The sequence below is a fragment of the Myotis nattereri genome (assembly GCF_964212035.1).
Source record: "Myotis nattereri genome assembly, chromosome: 15".
In the NCBI taxonomy this organism is placed as follows: domain Eukaryota; kingdom Metazoa; phylum Chordata; class Mammalia; order Chiroptera; family Vespertilionidae; genus Myotis; species Myotis nattereri.
This window is the reverse complement of record NC_138090.1, coordinates 50,070,560-50,085,267: the sequence shown is the minus strand read 5'-3', so window position 1 is coordinate 50,085,267 and position 14,708 is coordinate 50,070,560. Positions and strand designations below refer to the sequence as shown.

Below are 14,708 nucleotides of genomic sequence, written 5' to 3'. Positions count from 1 at the left end.
ACGCCAAGGTTGCAGGATGCTCTAACCAATGAGCTACCCAGCCAGGACTGTGCTTTTTCGGCTGGTGGTGGGGCTGTGGGCGACTTTTATTTGTGTTTCAGTTATTTTTCCAATAAAACAGAGTTGCGGGGGGGGGGGTCCTGACCCTCTGGAGGGCCCACCTGGCAGGGGAAGGAGGATGTCTGGTCTGGCCCCCTCTCCCTTCCCCCGGCCCTTCCACCAACTCCTCACCCAAGAAAACCCTTGTGGTTAATGAGTCTCAGAAAAGGGAAGTGGAAGTGACACGCTAAAGCCGGAGGCGCTCACAGACGGGGGCTGGGGGTGCAGGAGACCCCCCCCCCCGCCCCGCCATCGCCGCCACCGAAGTTGGGAGTGGGGTGCGACAGTGACACTGGATGATGCTTCTGCAAACCCCCAAAATACTCTGCACATCCGTCCAAAAACACCCCCCGCCAGCCGCCTCCTCCTGCGTCACCCCCCCCCCGCCCCCCAGGGACTCAGGCCACTTTCACCTCCAAAACCGAGGTGGGCGGTGAGCAGGGCGGAGTCTCGGGAGAGAGAAAAGGGAGCTGGGAGGTCGGGCCCACACCGGTCCCCAGAGATGTCCCTGCCGCCACCGCCCCCGCTGCTGCTGCTGCTGCTGCTGCCACTGCTGACCGCGGCGGGGCCCGCCGGCGCTGCACTGATCCGGTACTGGGGACCCCCACCCCACCCCCAAACCTGGGACGGACTCTCCCCTCCTTCCCCTTCAAGGGACTCTCCACCCTGGCGCCCCAACTCCTGACTGCTTCCAGGGGCTCCACCCTGCCATGTCCTAAGACCCCACTGATTTTTTTATTTTATTTTTTTAGAGAGACTGGAAGGGAGGGAAGGGAGGGAGAGAGAGAGAGAGAGAAACATCGATGTGAGAGAGACACATCCACTGGTTGCCTCCTGCAGGCAGCCCTGACTGGGGCCGGGATGAACCTGCAGAACCCAGGTACCTGCCCTTGACCTGGAATGGAACCCCCGACCCCACAGTGCACAGGCCACGCCCTAACCACTGAGCAACTCTCACCAGGGCAGACTCCAGCCTTTTTATTTTATTTTTTTTAATATATTTTATTGACTTTTTACAGAGAGGAAGGGAGAGGGAGAGAGAGTTAGAAACATTGATGAGAGAGAAACATCCATCAGCTGCCTCCTGCACACCTCCTACTGGGGATGTGCCCGCAACCAAGGTACATGCCCTTGACCTGAATGGAACCTGGGACCCTTCAGTCCACAGGCCGACGCTCTATCCACTGAGCCAAACCGGTTAGGGCAGACACAGCCCCTTTAGTCCACGATCCTTCAGCCCCAAAACCCTTGACTGGGGACCCTCCCCTCTTCTCCCTTCATGGTCTGGGGAGCTCTGATGAGCTGGTACCCGGGGTCTCCAGGCGGTGAAACACCTCCCTGCAGGGACAGGGACCCAGGTCTGGGACCTATAGACGGACACTTCCTCCTATTCGCATCTTCCAAACTGTTCGGGTCTCAGGAAGCCCAGTTTTGGGGGACCCCGACGATCCCCCGCATCCGGCCAGTGCCACCTCAATCTCTCCCTTCCTCTCCCCACCCCCGGAAACTCCGGATGGGGAGGAGGGGTGCACTTTCCCCACTTCACATTCCTGGGCCTCTCAAGGACCACGGCAGGGAGTCACGGGGACGGGGGTGGGGGTGGTGGGGGTGGAGGGGAGCACAGCAGTGAGGGGGGGCAGGGCTCCAGGAGTGACTGCAGGCAGGCACAAGAGCTGGCACTGCACCGAGGTTGGCTAACCTGCTTGTGTTACCTAATAGGTCACGGCCCTTATTCCCCAAGTCCGGCTGCCCGTAGAGAGTGATTCTCTGAGTGTTGTCCAGCCAACAGCACCCCGTGCCGGGGGACTTGTTAGAAACACCACTTCGCAGACCCCTCCCAGATCTACTCCACCAGCAGCTAAGCGCTCAGAACTTTTAAAAGTGCTTGGACTGATTTTAGAGAGAGAGGACGGGAGCGGAGAGAGGAAGAGAGAGAAACATCGATGTGAGAGCAGAACAGCAATCTGCTGCCTCCTGCACCCCCCCAACCCCCTTCCCGCGCCAGGGATCAAGCCTGCAACCCGGGCATGTGCCCCGACCGGGAATCGAACCGGCAACTTTCTGGCGCATGGGACGATGCTCAACCAATTGAGCCACACCGGCGGGGCTCTTTAAACATCTTGCTTCTTTCTAGTGCTCTGACCATTTTACATTTCACACCAGGTTGTTGATATGTCTGGAATGTGTTTATAATAATAATTGATAATGCCCTAACTGGTTTGGCTCAGTGGATAGAGCGTCGGCCTGTGGACTGAAAGGTCCCGGGTTCGATTCTGGTCAAGGGCATGTACCTTGGTTGCGGGCACATCCCCAGTGGGGGGTGTGCAAGAGGCAGCTGATCGATGTTTCTCTCTCATCGATGTTTCTAACTATCTCTCTCCCTTCCTCTCTGTAAAAAACCAATAAAATATATTAAAAAAAAAAAAAGACTAGTTTTATGGAGGGTCTTTGGGAACCTTTGTGAGTGTTATTTTATGTTCATTGGAATGGGTCTCTTACGGAAAGCTTTTGGGGTTGGTCTGTCTCGGCTGGTTCGCTCTTGTAAAGTCTTGGGGAAATGTGCCATCATGGTCTGGTCGGTGTTTGTTAGCGTTTCTGGTAATGACTGTTCCTGTCCGTAGGGCCACGGAGATGTTTGCTTTGCATCATATTCTACGAGAGGCCTGGTGCATTCATGCACCAGTGGGGTCCCTCGGCCTGGCCTGTGGGATCGGGCTGAAATCAGCTCTCTGACATCCCCCAACGGGCTCCAGATTGCAAGAGGGCGCAGGCCAGGCCGAGGGACCCCACCAGTGCATGATCGGGGCGGAGGAGGGACGCAGGAGGGCTCCAGGGCATATCCGGCCCATCTCACTCAGTCCCAATGGGCCGGACCCCAGCAGCAAGCTAACCTACCGGTGGGACTGTCTGCCCCTGGTGGTCAGTGCACCTCATAGCAAGCAGTTGAGTAGCCTTAGCATATCATTAGCATATTACGCTTTGATTGGTTGAACGGACGACCAGACAACCGTCCACTTAGCATATTAGGCTTTTATTATAGAGGATCTGGGAAAGACTGTGATAGAAGGTCTATGGCAGCGGTTCTCAACCTGTGGGTCGCGACCCCTTTGGGGGTCGAACAACCCTTTCACAGGGGCCGCCTAAGACCATCGGAAAACCCATATATAATTACATATTGTTTTTGTGATGAATCACGATGCTTTCATTATGTTCAATTTGTAACAGTGAAATTGGGGGTCACCACAACATGAGGAACTGTATGAAAGGGCCGCGGCGTTAGGAAGGTTGAGAACCGCTGGTCTATGGGAAGGGTACCTTCCTAGCTGTCCCTATCCTCCTCCCCACAGGATCCCTCTTCGCCGAGTCTACACCGGGAGCAGGACCCCGAACCCCCTGAGGGGATGGGGGAGCCCAGAAGAGCCCCTCGGGCTGGGGGCCCCACCCCCGGGGGGCAAGTCCGCCTTTGTGCCTCTCTCCAATTACATGAATGTGAGTGTCAGCCCCCACAGCCCCGCTCTCTGGCCCTCATGTCAGGTTCTTCCCTCACCCCCCTCCTTTCCTGGTTTTGCCCTCAGGCCCAGTACTACGGGAAGATCGGGCTGGGGACGCCCCCCCAGAACTTCTCTGTTGTCTTTGACACTGGCTCCTCCAACCTCTGGGTCCCGTCCAGGAGATGCCGCTTCTTCAGTCTGCCCTGCTGTGAGCTTCCGGGGGGCGGAGAATGAGGAAGAGTGGGGTTCCAGGGAGAAGGGGGCCAGGCCTCAGCTTCCCAAGGGATTTGGGGGCACCCTTCTCTTCTGACACGCCCTTGCAAGGGAGACTCTGCTCCCCCAGTGACAGACCCCTGCCCTCCCGACCTAGGGTTCCACCACCGCTTTGACCCCAAAGCCTCCAGCACCTTCAAGCCCAACGGGACCAAGTTCGCCATTCAGTACGGATCCGGGCAGCTAAGCGGCATCCTGAGTGAGGACAAGCTGACCGTAAGCGACCTTGACCCCAGGAAGGCTTGAAGCTGGGAGAACCCCGATGTCTAAGATGGTCTGGCTTAGGGAGGGGCTCGAGGAGGCGGAGCTTCCTGGGGAGATGGGCAGGGCTTCCCGGGTAAAGGGGTGGGGATCCTTAGGGTGGGGGGGATGGAGTGAAGCTCCCCAGGCTGCTGGAGTTGTTTCCCGACATCCCCCGGATTCAGGCCTTCGATGGGGACCCCTCGGGAATATAAGGGAAATGTCCTCGCAGAAATAACTCCCCCCATTGGACTCTTCCCCCTAGATTGGGGGGATCATGAACGCATCCGTGGTTTTCGGGGAGGCGCTGTGGGAGCCCAGCCTGGTCTTCGTGTTTGCCCACTTCGATGGGATATTGGGCCTCGGGTTTCCCGTTCTGGCCGTGGGCGGGGTTCGGCCGCCGCTGGACACAATGGTGGCCCAAGGTCTGCTGGACAAGCCTGTGTTCTCCTTCTACCTCAACAGGTAATGTGGGCGGGCCTACCTGCCCAGCGTGGCTCCTCCACAAAATACTGGCTCTTCCACAAAATCCCGACTTCTGCGCACGGGCCACGAAGTTTCAATCGCACTGGACGTGTGCGCCCGCACGTGGTATTTTGTGGAAGAGCCACACTCAAGGGGCCAAAGAGCCGCATGTGGCTCGCGAGCCGCGGTTTGCCGACCACAGGTCTAGGATGTCATCCACCCAGCCCAGCAAGTTCACATACCCCATAAGAAACACCTGACCCCGATAGATAAGTCCCACTCACTAAGCAACACCCAAAAATATACTCAAGAAACTCACCATCAGTTAAAAAGCTCTGTGTTTCCAACTCAGATCGGGGAATTTCACGCCCGACCCAGTTAAATACTCAAGTTAAGAGTCCTTCTTCACCATAAAGAAAGCCCGCCCTCCATTGGAGAACACTCCAGAAGTCAGGAACTGCCCATTTTTTTTTTTAAATATATTTTATTGATTTTTTACAGAGAGGAAGGGAGAGAGATAGAGTTAGAAACATTGATGAGAGAGAAACATTGATCAGCTGCCTCCTGCACATCCCCCACTGGGGAAGTGCCCGCAACCCAGGTACATGCCCCCGACCGGAATCGAACCTGGGACCCTTCAGTCCGCAGGCCAACGCTCTATCCACTGAGCCAAACCAGCCAGGGCAGGAAGTGCCTGTTTTAATCCAAGAAGACCCACTCACCTCTTAGGAAGCTCAGCTTTATGCTCAGACAGTCCAGGGGGTCGCCACCTTCCTGCCCAGGCCCATCTCTCACAGACAGAAAATCCTACACCCATTCAGTGATTCTGACCTTAGCCTACTCAGGAGTCACCCACCTCTTAGTGCCAGCGGTTCTCAACCTTCTGGCCCTTTAAATACAGTTCCTCATGTGGTGACCCAACCATAAAATTATTTTCGTTGCTACTTCATAACTGTCATGTTGCTACTGTTATGAATCGTCATGTCAATATCTGATATGCAGGATGGTCTTAGGCGACCCCTGTGAAAGGGTCGTTCGACCGCCAAAGGGGTCGCGACCCACAGGTTGAGAACCACTGCCTTAGTCGATCCTGCCCTCCCACACCTCCAGGAAGACCGGCCCCCACCCCCATCACTCTCAGCCAACTCAGGAAAGCTGTGGCCTCTGAATTGCAAGACATGGGATTCAAATAGTCTCCGCACCCACTCGGAAGCCACCCCACTCTACCACAATCACATACACCTTCAGAGTCAGGCCGGAAACCCCAATGCTCCACCTAAATCCATGCCCCACCCCCCCCAAGAACATTTGAGATCTTGCTCCCTGGCCTATGGTGTCAGTTTTAGCTCAAATAAACTCATTAAAATTTACCCCCAGAGGTTCTACCTCCCCCAGCCAAATCAGGAAGTCCCACTTCCACCCCAGGCAGCCTGCAAGACCATAAAGTCCTCAACACGCCCTGGTCGGTTTGGCTCAGTGGATAGAGCAGGGGTGGGCAACCCCTGGCACGCGTGCCAAACACAGCACGCCAGTAACTTTTGCCGGCACTCGAAACCCTCTCTCATAATCTTCCGTTTACAATTTTTTTTCTTAATATCGACTTTTTTATTTTTCAGATAAATTCAGTGTAGGTGCATCTTAGATAAATAAATAATTTTACATAACATGTATACATTAAAAAATAAATGTATTTTTCATCATCATATACTGTGTTTTTGTCGCTCGAACGCATTTTATTATTTCTTCAAGGTTCTTCACATACGTACACCTTAAGAGATATCAAGTATGCGTAACATGTTCTCAAAAAATTAGGGTTGGCACGCAGGAGAATTCTGAGTCGGAGATTTTGCTGGTTTTGGCACGCACTCACAAAAAGGTTGCCCACCCCTGGGATAGAGCATTGGCCTGCGGACCAAAGGGTCGTGCGTTCTATTCCCACTAGGGGGCGTGCCGGAGGCGGCTGATCCATGATTCTCTCTCATCGATGATGTTTCTATCTCTCTATCCCTCTCCCTTCCTCTCTGAGATCAATAACAATGGTTTGCTTGTTTTTAAAATCCTCATACCAAGAAATGCTACACTTCTTGCTTCCAGTTCCAACACGGAGGCCCTGCCTGCATCTCACTGCCCCATCTAGAGCCCAGAAACCACCCCACTGTCAGAAAGTTCCTCCCTTGGCCACTGGGGAGGTGGGGGGGGGCGGTTAGGGGCTGGCAGGGCAAACTCTGATGACACTGCAGCACTCTTGTCTCTGCAGGGACCCTGAAGCGGCCGAAGGAGGAGAGCTGGTTCTGGGTGGTTCCGACCCAGCACACTACATCCCACCCCTCACCTACGTCCCAGTCACGGTTCCTGCCTACTGGCAGGTCCACATGGAACGGTGAGGGAGCTGCCTGCTAGGTTGGCAGGGGTGGGTGTTGGGGGTGGTGGTGCTGAGATTGCTCTCCAGTGTCCTGGCAGGAAGGGAGCTGGTGGCTGGACTCCTGGGTCTGAGGGAGGAGGGGCTGGTGGCTGGACTCCTGGGTCCGAGGGAGGAGGGGCTGGGGGCCTGGACTCCTGGGTCTGAGGGAGGAGGGGCTGGGGGCCTGGACCCCTGGGTCCGAGGGAGGAGGGCTGGGGGCCTGGACCCCTGGGTCCGAGGGAGGAGGGGCTGGGGGCCTGGACTCCTGGGTCTGAGGGAGGAGGGGCTGGGGGCCTGGACTCCTGGGTCTGAGGGAGGAGGGCCTGGGGGCCTGGACCCCTGGGTCTGAGGGAGGAGGGGCTGGGGGCCTGGACTCCTGGGTCCGAGGGAGGAGGGGCCGGGGCCTGGACCCCTGGGTCCGAGGGAGGAGGGCCTGGGGGCCTGGACTCCTCGGACACCGGCTCTAATGACTGCCCCTTCTACATCACAGTGTGACGGTGGGCACAGGGCTGACTCTTTGTGCCCAGGGCTGTCCTGCCATTCTGGACACAGGCACATCTCTCATCACGGGACCCACTGAGGAGATCCGGGCCCTGCACAGAGCTATCGGGGGATTCCCCCTGTTGGGGAAGGTGAGGACCCAGTGTCTGCTGGGGGCGGGCTGGGGAGGCTGATAGGGGTTTAATGGCAGAACCTGAGCAGGATGCTGGGGCCCACAGGTGACAACTGGGTGGCCAGGAGGCATTCCAGGGCAGAAGGCACTGGGCAGTGAGACGGGCTGGGGAAGTGGGAGGAAGCAGGACACCGCCCACCCGTCTGCACTGACTCAGTGGAAGGGAGGAGATGATGACAGGTCTGTGCAGGACTGGATGGGAGTGAGAAGGCTAGGGGTCCCGGGGCATTCGGGGGGACGCATGGAAGAAGCTCAGGCACCACATTTAGGGGCCACCAGCCCTCAGACAGTAATCACAGCCATGGAAAGGTGAGACAGAAGGGGTCCCAGGAACATCCTGGGGAAACAATCCCCTAGAGTGAAAGTGGGGACAGGACAGGTGCAGCCAGAGGCAGGAAGGAGTGCCTGGAGAGGGGAGGCTCCTGGAAGCCACACAAAGGGTGTTTCCCGCATGGAGTGGGGCTCCGTGCAACCTAAGAGCTGCCCCCACCTCCACCTCCGGCCCTGCTGTGCCCGGGTCCTTCCAGGTCTGAATTTCTGTGACTCCATCCCTGTGCTCTTTGGCGCTTCTGAGGGTGGAGAAAACTCGGTTGCTAAGGATCAAGTGAAACGCCTAGGACGTCTGTAGGCCTGTAATGAGCTAAAGCAGGGGTCCTCAAACTTTTTAAACAGGGGGCCAGTTCACTGTCCCTCAGACCATTGGAGGGCCGGACTATAGTTAAAAAAAAAAACTATGAACAAATTCCTATGCACACTGCACATATCTTATTTTGAAGTAAAGAAACAAAACGGGAACAAATACAATATTTGTATTTGCATGTGGCCCGCGGGCCGTAGTTTGAGGACCCCTGAGCTAAAGGAACCGGGAGGTGACAGGGGTTGTGGCTGTGCGTGGCCCCGGGTGGCTGTGTGATCTTGGACAGGCCACTTAACATTCCTTGGCCTAAGTTTCCCAATCTGTAAAATGGGGTTACTAATGCCCACTTCTCTGGTGTGCTGTGAGGACTGAATCGATACATCCACGTAAGGTGCTTGGAACAACGCCTTGATGCCTGCCTGTTGATGTTATCATCAGCCCTGTTCCCATCATTTCCTGTCTTCCCAACGAGGTCATTCCCATTGGTTTTTCAGGAAGATAAACGTCTAGGGTTGTTAATAATAGTCTAATACTGTATTATTCGGACCTTGGGAGTGGCGGAAATCGAGGTACACTGGAGGGGGCACATACCCCATCAATCTAAAAGGGTAGCTCTCAGCTACGCAGCTCCAGCCAAGTGTTGCTATCCGGGGAAAGCCAGATCGCTGGTTTTTTGAAAGCCCCTGGCTTGTAAATAATAATAGCACTCACTATGTGTCAGGCATTTTCCCAAGCTAACTCACTTCTTTGTCACACAAGGTGAGTGTTATCACCGTCTCCACGTTCAGATTGGGAACTGAGCAGAGAGAGGTTCAGGAACTTGTGTAAGGTTGCACAGCAGCAGGCTCCCCAGGATACAACCTGTACTGTGCTGGCATACAGGTGGTAATGAATTTTTAAATCATTTTAGCCTGGCCCATGTGGCTCAGTGGTTGAGCAAAGACCAGTTCCATTCCTGTTCCCGGGGAGGGCTGGATCCTCAGTAGGGGGTGTGCAGGAGGCAGCCAATCAATGATTATCTCTCCTCATTGATGTTTCTCTCTCTCTCTCCCTGTCCCTCTCCTTTCCTCTCTGAATCAATACAAATATTCTTTAAAAAAGTCTTTCAAAAAACATTTTATTATTATTTTTTTATTTTTATTTTTTTAAAATATATTTTATTGATTTTTTACAGCGAGGAAGGGAGAGAGATAGAGAGTTAGAAACATCTATGAGAGAGAAACATCGATCAGCCGCCTCCTGCACATCTCCTACTGGGGATGTGCCCGCAACCCAGGCACATGCCCTTGACCGGAATCGAACCTGGGACCTTTCAGTCCGCAGGCTGACGCTCTATCCACTGAGCCAAACCGGTTTGGGCTCAAAAAACATTTTAGACCCAGTGTAAGACAAATTAAATACACCTGGGCACTCCAAAACGGGCTATCAGGGGTGTTTTTTGTTTGTTTAATGTCTTTGTGTTTTTAATTATTGACTTTAGAGCAGCGGTTCTCAACCCGTGGGTCGCGACCGCTTTGGGGGTCAAACGACCCTTTCACAGGGGTCACCTAAGACCATCGGAAAACACATGTATAATTACATATTGTTTGGTGATGAATCACTATGCTTTCATTATGTTCGATTTGTAACAATGAAATTGGGGGTCACCACAACATGAGGAACTGTATTAAAGGGTCTCGGCTGTAGGAAGGTTGAGAACCGCTGCTTTAGAGAGTGGAAGGTTGAAGGAGAGAGAGAAACATCCCTGAGAGGGCAACCTCAACTGCCTCCCGCACACCCCCGACTGGGGATGGAGCGCGCAACCCAGGCATGTGCCCTGATGGGGAATAGAACGGGTGACCTCTCGGTGAATGGGCTGACGCTCAACCACTGGGCCACACCGGCTGGGTAAGGGCTGCCCAGTCACCTACGGCCCTGGGGCGCCACGGGAGGCCCTGGCGCGGAGCAGGAAGCCCGCACCTCCACTCGTTCCTCTCCCCCGCAGTACATCATCGAGTGCTCGGTCATCCCCGCGCTCCCTCCCGTGTCCTTCAGCCTCGGGGGTGCCTGGTTTAACCTCACCTCCCAGGACTACGTCATCCAGGTAGGCAGCGGTCAGCACGACGTCAGGGGGACGCGGTAAGTGGGGGGCGGGGGGGTGCCTCAGAGGGTGGAGCTGGGAGTGAGACCTCACACTCACAAGGGCCGAGCAGGGGCCAGAGGAACCTGGACCGAGCCCCGGGGTAGCGGGCGGGGCGGAGCTCTGGCTCCCAGGGCCGCAGCAGGCTCGGTGGGCGTGACGCCCGGTGGCCCGGCGTGTCACCTTGCAGATCGCTCGCGGTGGCGCCCGCGTCTGCCTGCTAGGCTTCCAGGCCCTGGACGTGCCCCCGCCGAGTGGGCCGCTCTGGATCCTCGGCGATGTCTTCCTGCGCAGCTACGTGGCGGTCTTCGACCGCGGGGACGTGAAGAAAGGCGCCCGAGTCGGGCTGGCGCGCGCTCGCCCTCGCCGCGCCGGACCGCTCGGCAGTGGGTTCACGCAGGCGCAGTTCTCCCGACGACGCCCAGGTTAGACGCATGCGCACTGGGTGACAGCCGAGGTCCCGCTACTCAATAAAAAATTCGCTATTTCCATTGAACCTACCCGAGTAGCTTTTATTTAAGTGCGCAACTTTGGGCAAGAAAAACTAGTGTCTGACTCTCTGTAGTCGAGGAAAGGAAGGATAAAGGTATCGCTCTTCTTCAGGGCTCGCACTGGTGCGGGTGTCTTATACTACGAGTCCCATGAAGCCCTGCGCCCACACTGCCTCTCGTCAAAGGCTCCCGGCATTGCGGAGCATCACGGACGTTGTAGTTCGGGCGGTGTTCACGGCCTTGGGGGCGGGCGCAGACACAACATGCGTGGGAGGCGACAGGTCGCGGCGGCAGCGACAGGTGGCAATGGGGGTTGGATGAGATCGTAAAGAGTTTCCCGATTCTTATTCTAAGGGGAGGGGATATCGTTCCCGCAGACTTCATCTCCTGTTCCTCCTCTTCCCCTCTTGGGTTCTCGGACCCCAGAAAGGCGGGGTATGAAGCCCCTGGGTTGGGGGCGCTGTGCTGCCCCTCCTCCGGCGATGATGTCACTCCCCCTACGCAGCCTTTTGCTGCCCAGAGCTGGGTCACCCCTCCCCCCATCGCCAGCCCCGGATTCCCCCATCCCCGCCCCGCCTCGACTTGGGGTGAGTACCGAGACGGGTAGAAGGCTCAGGAAACAGGGACGGTGAGACAGTCCAAATCCTAGTTGTGGAGGCGGGGGACTCGGGAGACGGGGACTCAGAAATTACAGCGGAGAGATTCCCCCTCAGTAGCGATCTATTTTTGGGGGGGCGGGGGCAAGGTATTTGGAGGGTCTCGGGGACCAAGGATCGTGGGCAGAGTCCCCACATTTTCAGCTTAGTATCCGAGAGACCTTCCTTCCTGGATTTGGAACCGACAGGAATGGGGAGAAGGAACAATATCCTAGAAGTCCCCCAATTCCAGGGCTTTGGGGAACCGGGAAGGGAGAGTTAGGAAGGGACGCAGAGGATGACAGGTGGGAGTTGGGAGCGTTCCGGAATGTTGTGCCTTGAGGACCTGGGAAAGGATGGTTTGGGAAGGAGAAGGGGATAGGAAACGATCTAAAGACGCGGACAGACATGGGCCTGCCCCAACCTGATGCCAGGGGCCAAAAAATCAAGTCCACTTGCACTGATCTCCTAACCGAGCCGTCATAATGCCTCCAGAAGTCCCCCACTCACTCCGGCCCTGCGTGGGTAGAGAATCCGAGCTCACAAATCCCCCACATACTCCGGTGGGGCCTGGGGACAGCCATGAGGGAGTGATGGCATCCAATTTCCCAGGGCCTGATGGAGCCTGGACCAACCCGTTACTCCTGGCCCGAGGCCGCCTCCCGCCTCTCATGGTCTCTATTCCAGGGTCTCCTGCCATACTCTCCCTTCTCCAGCCCCCCACCCCCATCCCAGCCCGCACCTTCTCACACACCTGACCTTTGCAAAAAACGCTGATTTGGTAACTTGATCCCCTGCCTAGCTGCTGTCAAAAGCAGAAAATAAAAGTAGCATTGGGGGGTTGGGGGATATAAGGGTGGATAGCTGACTAAGGTCCTTACCCTGGCCCCTACCCCCAGCTCCTAGTGCCTACCAAACCCCCTGACTTGCCCAGAGCCTCATTCAACTCAAGCCCAATCCCACACGTCAGGATTCACTGCTTTTGCCCGGGGATACACCAGAATTCGGGGCAGAGAGGAGTCGGAAGCCCCGATGATGTCTTTTCTCTGCCCTCCTGGGTCCTGGGGGGGTCTTCAAGACTCGAGAGTATGGAATCAGGGGCAGTGGGGAGCCCAGGGTCTGCGTGGTGAGGGGAACTACCTCTCTGGTCTGCAGGACAAGCTCCACTTCTGCAACTCCCTGCAGTGACGCAGCCCGGTGTCCTGGCCAGGATGAGGGTTAGAGGGGGTGATGGGGTGGGGGTGGGGGAACCTGAAAGAAATGCCCAGAGGTCCCAGAGACAGGGGCAGAGACTGAAGGACAGCGGGACCGAGTCCCAAAGAAATGCGGGCAAAGAGAGGGGGGCAGAGACTCAGAGGGGGATATGAAAAGACCTGGGAGGGGGGCAATAGAGACCAGTGGATGGGGACAGCCAGGAAGAGAAAGGGCAGAAAGAGAAAAGGCAGTGGGGGAGTGCGGAGACAGAGGAGGGGGAAAAGACACGGGGAGGGAGGCCAGATGGCAAGGGTGGTGGGGACAGACCCAGATGAATGGGCAGGGATCCAGAGAGTGGGAGAAGAAAGCCTGGGGTGGGGGCAGTGTAGGACAGAGAAACACAGAGGAGGGACAGAGGCCCGGGAGGGGTGGGGGGTGGGGGCGGGACAGGGACCCAGAGAGAAAGGCAAGTCCCGGAGGAAAAGGTATAAAGACCAAGAGAAAGAGACCGGGGTTGGGAATACCGAGACACGGCGGTGGGAGAGGACACTGACGCTCAGAAGAGGGGCAAAGACTCAGAAAGAGGGGGACACATTCAAAACGCAATGGGGCAGCAACCCAGAGGGAGGGAGACTTAGGAGTGTGAGTGCAAAAAAAAAAAAAAAAAAGTAGGAGTGCAGAGACGGGAGGACAAATATTTAGAGAAAGGGGCTCAAAAGACACGCAGAAACGGGAGCGGGGGTAGGTGGCGGGGGTGGGGGTGGGGGCGATACGAACCAGCCGCCGCACCTGCAGAAGGAGGCGGCAGGCCAGGGGCCCAGCAGCGGGAGGAACCCCGCAGCCCCTGACCCGCCCCCTCCGCTCCCACAGGCACCGCCTCCTCGCGCCGCAGCCCCGCCGCAGCCGCTGGCCCCGCCCCAGCCCTGCGCCTGCGCCCTGCCACCCGCCCCCCGCTAGGACCGCCTGGGAAGCCGATTGGCCCGCTCCGGGACAGTAGCCCTAGTTCTGGCCCCGCCCTCCACTAGCCACGCCCACTCCCCCATCTCTCTCCTCCCACCAGGACTCACACCTCGCCCCGCCCATTGCTCGGCCACTGTGCTTCCTGGCGCTTGGGTTTCTCCCGTCTTCCTTCCTCGGGGCTCCTTCTTCACCAGTCCTTATCCAGCCTTTAGGCCTCTTCTCTGCAGTCGGCCGGTATCTAGACCTTGTCTTCTTTCCCTCACCAGTTGGAAGTTTTCGCCCTGCCCTCTAAGCCGCTGTTGACCCTTAGGACTCTCTCCCTGTTCCAGGTCCTCGCACCCCCTTGCAGCCTGGTAGCTTTGTACTCTTTTTTTTTTTTTTTAAATATATTTTTATTGATTTCAGAGAGGAAGGGAGAAGGAGAGAGAATCATTGATCAGCTGCCTCCTGCACACCCCACACTGGGGATTGAGCCTGCAACCTAGGCATGTGCCCTTGACCAGAATCGAACCTGGGACCCTTCAGTCTGCAGACCGACACTCTGTGCACTAAGCCAAATTGGCTAGGGCAGCTTTGTACTCTTTACAGGTTCCTTAGCATCCCCATCTCCCGTTCTTCCCCCCATCTCCCGTTCTTTACCCTCTCTTACCCTTGCCTCGCCCCAGACTAGCCTAGTTGCTTTCAAGCCCCTTAAAGCCTCGCTCCTCCCTTAGTCTCGTCTTCCCTCAGCTCATTCAAGAGGTTATCTGCCATTCTTAGACCCCGTCCACCTTCCTCAGTCCTGACACTAATTATCCCGGTCCAGCCCCATCTAATTAGGCCAACTTTGCAGCCCCGGCCCCGACGGGTATTCCTAGCCAGACGCTCTCGGGTTTGCAGGGCTGCTCGCTCATCTCCTCCACTTCTCACTGGGTTTCAGTTCCTGTAACCCCTGCCCTGTCTCCTTTCAGTCCAGCAGCCTAGCGCCATTTCTCCAGACTGTACTCTCCACTCTCCATTTCCAGCTCCCGCCTTCGTTTAGTCCCATCCT

At 56.5% G+C, this 14,708-nt stretch overlaps 1 protein-coding gene across 4 annotated transcripts; it reads left to right on the top strand.

Moving 5' to 3' along the window:
* Window positions 1-549: 549 nt before the first annotated feature.
* On the top strand, window positions 550-10,897 carry NAPSA (napsin A aspartic peptidase). 4 transcript variants are annotated; one of them, XM_081107694.1, is made up of 9 exons: window positions 550-690; window positions 3,447-3,588; window positions 3,675-3,798; window positions 3,961-4,079; window positions 4,369-4,568; window positions 6,826-6,948; window positions 7,460-7,601; window positions 10,264-10,362; window positions 10,589-10,897. In XM_081107694.1, the coding sequence occupies exons 1-9, from the start codon at window positions 602-604 to the stop codon at window positions 10,826-10,828; spliced, it is 1,278 nt and encodes a 425-aa protein (XP_080963820.1). In that variant the 5' UTR covers window positions 550-601; the 3' UTR covers window positions 10,829-10,897. The 4 variants fall into 4 exon arrangements, with proteins under 4 accessions (XP_080963820.1, XP_080963822.1, XP_080963823.1 ...); XM_081107696.1 differs by having other exon boundaries at window positions 551-690; window positions 10,623-10,897; XM_081107697.1 differs by having other exon boundaries at window positions 551-690; window positions 10,264-10,397.
* Window positions 10,898-14,708: the final 3,811 nt, after the last annotated feature.

Coding starts and splice junctions, on each gene's coding strand:
- NAPSA (XM_081107694.1), top strand. CDS start 602: ATGTCCCTGCCGCCACCGCCCCCGCTGCTGCTGCTGCTGCTGCTGCCA. Junction 4,080..4,368: donor TGAGTGAGGACAAGCTGACC/GTAAGCGACCTT, acceptor TCTTCCCCCTAG/ATTGGGGGGATCATGAACGC. Junction 4,569..6,825: donor TTCTCCTTCTACCTCAACAG/GTAATGTGGGCG, acceptor TTGTCTCTGCAG/GGACCCTGAAGCGGCCGAAG.